This window comes from Lycium barbarum, chromosome 4 (genome assembly GCF_019175385.1).
Source record: "Lycium barbarum isolate Lr01 chromosome 4, ASM1917538v2, whole genome shotgun sequence".
Lineage (NCBI taxonomy): Eukaryota > Viridiplantae > Streptophyta > Magnoliopsida > Solanales > Solanaceae > Lycium > Lycium barbarum.
This window is the reverse complement of record NC_083340.1, coordinates 33,375,016-33,384,107: the sequence shown is the minus strand read 5'-3', so window position 1 is coordinate 33,384,107 and position 9,092 is coordinate 33,375,016. Positions and strand designations below refer to the sequence as shown.

Sequence of the window (9,092 nt, the reverse complement as noted above, 5' to 3'; positions counted from 1 at the left end):
GAACAGTTTAAATCCTAAATACTCCTCTGTTTCAATTTATGTGAACCTATTTCCTTTTTAGTCCGTGTCAAAATAAATAACCTCTTTTCTAATTTGGAAACAAATTCGCTTTATGAATAATTTACAGTCATATAAATATTCAAGACTTATTTTGAACCACAAGTTTCAAAAGTCTTCCCTCTTTCTTAAATGTCGTGCCTAGTCAAATAGGTTCACATAAATTGAAACGGAGGGAGTATTATATAATTCGCGCATTGTTAGGAGGGTGGTTATTTGTCAAAAAGAACAAATTAATTTACATTCACTATATTTTTATTTATTTTTAAAAAAAAAGGAACTAGCGTCGGATAATTTTTATCACTTAACGTCAAATTCCATCGTTATCATATTTAACGACGAATTACATTAACCACAAATTTTGTAGCTAATTCCTGTTGTTTTTGTGGTGAGTATATTTTTACACTAAATAAAATTATTTTATCATGATCAAATTTAGATTGAAGGGGATATACATATATTAATTAGAGTAAATTATTCTAAATACTATTATAACTTCTACACAAATATATGATATTTTTTTTATATAATTTCAAAATCAAATACTTAAATCCTTTATATAATGGAAATCATATACAAATGAGTGTTCATTTAACTACTAAATTTTAAATATCTGAAGTGGACGATAAAAAGGCAAACCAAAGTTTTTTTAAAAAGGAGAGAAATTCTTATATATTAGATACTATAATTTCTTTAAGAAAAATACAAAGGAGCTTATACATATGTTCAAAAGGCAAAATCATTATTAGTAGTAATTGATACACCAGTAATATATGGTAACCAGTGAACTAGCCCGCGCCTCGCGTGGTTATAGTCGACAATAATAGATTTATAATTTATATTATTATAAATTTATTAAAGATAGAATAGATGAGATTTTTACGTATATGCATATGATAATCAATGATATATTATATAATTTATTAAATCACAAATATATAAATAAAATGTTAATGTACAGTATATTTCATAAGCATATTTCAAAAAGAGATAAAAGAAAGAGAACATGTGAACTATGCGTAACTTTCAATTACATTTCTATTGTCTATTATTTCATTTACATTTTCCTTTTCACTGTTCCTTTTTTCTTTTTAACTTTTCTATGCCATAATGTCTCCCTTAAATCTGCCTACCTCAAATAAGCTCATTTTTCCTTCTCACTTTCAACGTCTACGTTGATCGTGATAAAAACTGCGCTTCCTTACTTTCAGTGTCTCCATTATTTATAATATCACTATCTAATTAAAAAAAATAAAACAAATCTATACCATCTTTAAGAAATCTAACAGTGACAAATGGTGCTCGTTTAGTTGCTTAGCTTTACAGCTATAGTAAATATGTACATGATGATAATATTGAATTCTTTTGGTACTTTAACTGTGATGTCAGACGCCCTCTAAGATTCCACCTAATTATTCAAAGTACATTTTTCCGAGCTTTCATGGTCTCTGTTGGGTCTTCCTAGTCAAACCTGCACCAACGCCATAGTGTAAATGGTGTTTTTGTTGCTCTATGTATATAGAGTATATGTATATATACTAATGAATATGAAGAGGCATAGGAATTGACATATTTCATTATTCATTTTTCGGAAAAGGTCCAAAAATACCCCTGAACTATTGAAAAAGGCTCATAAATACCTTCCTTCCACCTTTTGGTCTAAAAATACCCTTCCATCCACCTTTTAGGTCTAAAAATACCCTTAAGGTTTGTTTTTGGCTCAAATATACCCCTCAAACTAACAAGTTAAAATTAACTCTTTTAAAAAGCCAAATGACAATTTGTAATTGGTCAATAATAAAATTCCGTAATTTAAAAATAAAATCCAAATTTTTTAAAAAAAATTGTCAATAATAAATTTCCAGTAATTTAAAATTCCAGATTTAAAAAAAAATTGCCAATAATAAAATTCCGTAATTTACATATTTTAAAAAAAAATTGTGTGGAAACTTAAAAATTAAAAACTAAAAAATTTAAAAATATGAACGAAACTGTTTTTTTTTTTTTTGCATTTCGTGAATTAATCAACGAAATATGTTTTTTTTTTTTGCATTTCGTGAATAAAAAAACGAAATAGGAAATTATAATTTTTTTTTTGCATTTCGTGTATTAAAAAATGAAATAGGATAAAAAAAATATATTTTCGTTCATATAAAAACGAAATTGGAAAATTGGACAAAATATATTTTCCAATTTTGTTTTTATATGAACAAAATTAATTTTTTTATCCTATTTCATTTTTCAATACACGAAATGCAAAAAAAAATTATAATTTCCTATTTCGTTTTTTTATTCACGAAATGCAAAAAAAAAAATATTTCGTTGATTAATTCACAAAATGCAAAAACAAAATCAGTTTTGTTCATATTTTTTAATTTTTAAATTAAATAATATATGTGTCCAATCACAAAATGCCATTTGGCTTTTTAAAAGAGTTAACTTTAACTTTGTTAGTTTGAGGGGTATATTTGAGCCAAAAACAAACCTTAAGGGTATTTTTAGACCAAAAGGTGGAAGGAGGGTATTTATGAGCCTTTTTCAATAGTTCAGGGGTATTTTTGAACCTTTTCCGTTCATTTTTAATAGAGAACATTAGAAATTTGAAAAGAAGGAAGATGTTGATTGGAGAAACTTAATTCGACGTAATAATCAACTCAGTAGAATGTAATAGGTATTTAACAGTTTTGAATGTAGAGGAAAATAAGCAACATTTATAATAAGCAATATAAATGAAGGAATTGTTTGGAATATACTGATTAATTAGACAAACCAATCACAACTGCATTTGATGACATATTTTTAAACGAAAAAACAATTGCCTGTGATGACATATTTCAAACGGGAAAAAATCAATTTTCATACCTAAGAGGGATAAGCTCTCCTTTTGTATGAAGAAGCCAACAAATACTTGGCATGAGAAGTAGATTTGAAAGACCTATGTGGAGCCATTGTTTGCAGAACATGAAGAAGAGGTCATGCTATATCATCTACCTTACCGTTCCATGGATTGAAACTCATTTTTTGGCTTTTGCTAAAATTCCTTCTCGGTTATTTGGGTTTTAATTATTAGGTAAAGACTCTAGAGTTTTCAGCATTATTAGGTAAAGACTCTCGAGTTTTCAGCATTATAAAGAGAGTTAAGGCAATGAATTTTCAGTTTTTTAACATCACATATTTAATATAATTAAGAGAGTTAAATGAGTGACTTTTGAATCTTTTTAATATAGAAAAAATGATCAAAATAGAAAATGCCCGAAAAAGGAGAAAAAAAAAAGATCATTGTGTTTCTTGGCCTATGAGAGGCATCGCATCACTCTTCTTTTGCCTAACTTTAATGTATATATATATATATATATATATATAGAGAGAGAGAGAGAGAGAGAGAGAGAGAGAGAGAGAGAGAGAGAGAGAGAGAGAGAGAAACTTCTTTTTAAAGGTTTTAACGATTTTAGAGAAGCATTAGACTATCCTAGAGGAATATTAGGGCCAAATTATTATATTTCTCCAGCACTAAGACAAAACCCAGAAAAAGACCCTGCAATACAACATCTAGAAAGACACAGTTAAAGGAAATTTCTGCGATCATTGCTCTTCCATGACTGAGGCATTCAAGAGACAGAACTAGAAGAATGAGACATTGATACAGGAAAAAACAAGGCTCATGGAGCAATTACGAATGCTAGAACACAGACTTCAGGCTGTAAAGTTCAAATTAGTCCAATCACAGAGTTTTCTATCTCAAGACAAAATGGATGAGACGGGTGTGCATTCCCCAATGAATGCAGTGAAATCCACTGTATAGGATAGAGATGCAGCTAGTCTGGTTCAAACGGTAGCCGGTAAAGACTCATCAAATCCGTTAATGGCTGCCACTTTGCTAAAAAGTGAAGATGAAGGTTGTTCATCACTTCAGACCAGACGAAGACTACCAAGAACTATATATATAATAGATCTAGAGAGAGAGATAATGTGCAAAATAACCAAAAATTAAAGTTCAAACATATATCAAGTGATGAACTTACTGAGTACCATGAAGCAGTGGTATATTACGAATTTTGATGTTGTTCCCACCATTTATATATTATATATGTCGTATATCACCTTGCTTCGAACGGAAATTTCACATCTTTAGAAATAACTTAAAACTCTCAAAAAATTACTCAAGTACTAAATTGAAAGTTATGATCAATATTGCGATTGCAACAGAACAATGAATCAAATGAGATGTACATTCCAAATTGAAGAAAATTACACTTGCTTATTGCATGAGAAGTTTGTTCTGTAGTTAGATTTATCATCTTCATGCATCTTTCCCTTGCATTGTATTATGCAAGAGCAAAATGAAATGTCAGAATATTCGGATATACAAAAGACATAATTGATAGCAAGTTGGAAAGATTGGAAAATCAAGTGTGACAGTTAGCTTAACTTTGATGTATATGACTTTGAAGCTAACTGATATACATGTAAATTCTGACCTTAGGTGAATCCTACTTTCCAAAGTGAAAAAAACCAATCCACGGCATAGTTTGTTGACCAACTTCTTCCCAGGAAATCTTTTTCTATATATATGTAGATATGCCTCTTTCAGTTTTCTAAGGACACAATTCTTTTTATCCAAAATTAAACAGATTGAAGTAATGATTATTAGTTGGGAGGGAACGTGGCTATACAAAAGTAGGGAAATAATTGACATTATTTAATGGGGTTTAATGGTGGAAGGAACCTTAGGGGTATATAGAAACGGAAAAGTAATTGAATAATTTTTATTTTTTAGCTTGAAAAATGAGTTTAAAAGCCAACAAAGGAGAAAAAACGATAAATATGATTCGAGATCATAGAGAGGTTCCACATCACCTTGTTTATGCCTAATTTTATATTATATAAGATATAGATCTAGATTTATATAAGATATAGATTTTCTATTTAAGAATTTTGTAACCGACAAGTTTCGGAAAATGTCTACTTTCTTCTTTTTCCTTATATAGTTTCCAATTCTAAATATTAAAAAGCAATTCGAATTATATTTCTTTATGTAGTCTAATTTAGGTTCCTAAAAAGGCCTTAAGAAATGTATCAACTTTAACTTAAGGAAAAAATGATAAATTTGAGAAGGTCAAAGGAAAATGTCCAAATCATTGGAACTATGCCTTTCCAGTTGCCACCGTTGGAAGTTGGTGCTAGCCCATACAATCCTTGGCCCAGATCCCATAGACCAGCCCATCATTATTTCAGCTTATTGTTGGGCAATTCGCAGAATTGTCCTTCTTTTGGGGTGGTCATTAACTTTTGTCCCTCAAATTGATAGCCTTTAATTTTTGTCTTTCGCCTAAAACTTATAGGTTCCGGTTCGAACCCCCGTTCAGTCAAAATTTTTTAAAAAAATTACAAGGCATAGTTTGAATTTCGCTCTGCCCCTCCGGCAGACTTTTAGTTATGCTTAACTAAAAGTCTACCCGAGGAGGTAGATTTTGCCTTGAGGCATGTATTTTTTTTTTTAACTTTTCAAGGCAAGCTTTTAGTTATGCCTTAAGGAAAAGCTCCACCTTATGGGGTATACTTTTAGTTATGTCTTAACTAAAAGCGTGCCCCATAAAACATAACTAAAAGTATGCCCCATAAGACGGAACTTTTCCTTAAGGCATGACTAAAAGTTTGCCTTAAAGGAAAAGTTCTGCCTTATGGGGCATGCTATGCCTTAACTAAAAGTCAGCCCCATAAGGCATAACTAAACTATGCCTTAAGGAAAAGTTCTGACTTATGGGGCAGACTTTTAGTTATGTCGGATCCGGCATAACTTTAGTTTTTCCTTAAGGCGTGTATGCCGGATCCGGCATACACGCCCTCCAGCCTTGCCTTGAGAAATTATTTTTTTATTTTATGCCTAAGCGGGGGTTCGAACCCATAACCTCGGCTATTCGTCCACCTTTTCAAGCGAAGGGCAAAACTTAAAGACCACAAATATGAGGGGCAAAATTTAAAGACCACAAATATGAGGGACAAAATTTAAAGACCACCCCAAAAGAAGGGAAATCCGCGCAAAAAAATGCTTATTGTTAAGCATTTTTTTGTGCGGATTGTCGTTCAAAGGCACTGGTCTTTAATTTTTGGCCCTCAAATTGGTGATCTTTAATTTTTGTCCTTCACCTAATACCCTGAGGTTCTGGGTTTGAATTTCAACTCAGTACAAAAAGGAAGAAATTTTGCAAGGCAGAAGTTTGTATTCGCAAGGTAGAGGTAGAGTGCAAAACTCTGCCTGAGGCCTAACTTTGCTACGAAACTCTGTCGTGCGATTTTTTATTTTTACTGAGCCAGGATTCGAACCCCAAACCTCATGGTATTAGGCGAAGGAAAAAAAATAAAGACCACCAATTTGAGGGACAAAAATTAAATACCAGTGCCTTTGAAGAGTAATCGTGCAAATGCAGATCAGACTGACCCAAGTTACAAGAGGTATCTTCAACCAAAAAATAAAAAAGTTATTTTAGTCATCATAAAAAAAAAATACAAAAAATATCTTCATCATCGTCGTTCTTGTCAAGTTTATTTTTTGTCAAGCTTATCTATCTATATAGAATAGGAGAGGCAAAATGTTATGAGAATGCCAAGTGTAATCACCTTACGATGCCACATGTCAAAAAAATATTTTAAAATAGAAAATTGAAAAAAATATATATATAACTGCCAATTCAAAAAAGAAGGATACGATTTCTTTCCTATTTTTGAGGAACATAAGGCTTGATTTAAGGGATGTGTTCATTATCGGTTATAAGTTACATAATAAAAATAAAAATAAAAAAATAACTGTTATTATAAAAATATTGGAAATTTTACTAAAATTTTTAAACAAAATCGATATTGTTATAAATATTATTATAATATTGTGATGTCTATCTTTAGGAGGGATTTTAGGGTTTGTGACTTTGGTACCAAGTCAATTCTCTCCTATAAATAGAGTTGTTCTTTTCATTGTATTTCATCCCTCATAAGAAATAAGAACTCTCTTCTCTCTTGTTCTACATATATTCTTGCTTTAGTTTATTGTTCTATAACACGTTATCAGCACGAGACTCTACCGTCTCAAGGAATTATTCAAGGCTAAGGTACTATTTTTTATTCTCTCTATTTTATGGCTAATCTTACAAAACTCGAGTTCGTTGCCCTTGAAATTTCGGACAAGAACTACCTATCATGGGTGCTAGATGCTGAAATCCATCTTGATGCTATGGGTCTTGGAGACACCATTAAAGAAAATAATAAAGCATCCAACCAAGAAAATGCCAAGACTATGATATTCTTGTGTCATCATCTTGATGAGGACCTGAAAATTGAATATCTTACTATTAAGAATCCACTCGTTTTATGGAAAACTTGAAAGAAAGGTATGACCACCTGAAGATGGTCTTCCTCCCAAAAGCACGACACGAATGGATCAATCTAAGGCTACAAGATTTGAAATCAGTTATGAAGTATAACTCTAAGATGTTCAGAATTACTTTTATATTGACACTATGTGGAGAAAAGATTAGTGATTCTGATAAGCTGGAAAAGACGTTCTCCACTTTTCATGCCTCGAATGTGCTCCTGCAGCAGCAATATCGAGAGAAAGGTTTCACAAAGTATTGTGATTTGATTGCTCATCTTCTTGTGGCTGAACAAAATAATGATTTGCCGATGAAAAATCACGAGAATCGACCTACTGGCACTGCACCACTCCCCGAAGTGAATGAGGTGTATGCCCACTACTCCAGGCGTGGAAAAGGTCGTGGCCCCGGTCGTGGTCATGATAATAGTCGTGATCGTGATAATGGTCAAAGAAGAAATTATTTTCCTGGTGTTAATCACTCTTCGAAGAAAAATCACCACCAAAAGGGGAAAAAGAAGGATGATAAGCATGAAGTGCCAGAAGCACGTGGCTCAGAAAACAAATGCTATCGATGTGGTGGAAGTGGACACTGGGCACGTGCCTGTCATACAGCAAAACACTTGATTGAGCTTTATCAGACATCAATTAAAAGAAAAGAGAAAAATCTCGAAGCTAATTTTATCTCTGAAAATCAAATTGACATCACACACTTGAATGTAGCAGATTTCTTTGAGCACCCTCAAGGAAAGATGGATCACTTGATTGGTGATGGTTCTGTGGTTAGAGATGATTGAGTTGTTTGTTTTAATTTTTGCTAGTCATAGAAGTTAGTGAATAAGAGATCATGTAACATTAATTGTCTACACGAGTACTAGTCTTTAAATTCGTATTAGTTAGTAGTTAGTTATTAATAAGATTAATCTGATTCATCTTGGTTAAATATTATTGGCGTTGGATTTCTCGTTTACTGCAATTGTAGAAAAGCTTAGCGAAGCTCTTAAGTTCTATTGCTTGAAGTCCAACTTTACATCTGAATATTCTCTATACAAAGAAAGCTAATGACATGCATGGAAAAACGAGCCTGCTGAGAAAATAAGAATTACTGTATAAAAGAATAAAGATGCCTGCATTTTTTTTCCCTCTTTACACGAGTCTAGTAGTAATAGATATGCCAGTACTTTGTGTTATCCTACTTGCTCTACAATTTCTAAGCCTTTATTTTTCCTAAACTAAAGGTGATATGGGTATAGTACTGTATATGACAATTATTCACAGCAGCTCTTTTAATGATAATTATTGAGTCCTTGTTTCGTGTATAAGATATTTATGGTTATCCACAGTAATATGTTATTAAATTAGTATATATAGATCATATAAGTTAATTAAATATCCTACACAATTATTGGTTTGGATTATTATATTGAAACTTTGTATTGATATGAAGTTCAATTTGTTTGTACTTGGTCTGTATCTACTTTCACTGGAAGCACTAATATTTAGTATTTATTTTGCTTTGTTTGTGTCATTTCATTTGAAGATATGGATAACTCTCAAAGTAAGTTTGGATTAAAATCCAATTATGAAGACATATGTTTGATTGATTCTGCTACCACACACACGATCTTCAAAGACGAGAAATATTTTTCTCATTTACTTATGGGTAAGGCAA

General features: G+C 31.6%; 1 protein-coding gene across 1 annotated transcript; it reads left to right on the top strand.

The window, feature by feature from the left end:
- The first annotated feature begins 7,731 nt into the window (after positions 1-7,731).
- LOC132637388 (uncharacterized) lies at positions 7,732-8,217 on the top strand. Its single transcript, XM_060354481.1, has one exon. It carries the CDS (start codon positions 7,732-7,734, stop codon positions 8,215-8,217), a length of 486 nt encoding a protein of 161 aa, XP_060210464.1.
- The last annotated feature ends 875 nt before the right edge of the window (positions 8,218-9,092 follow it).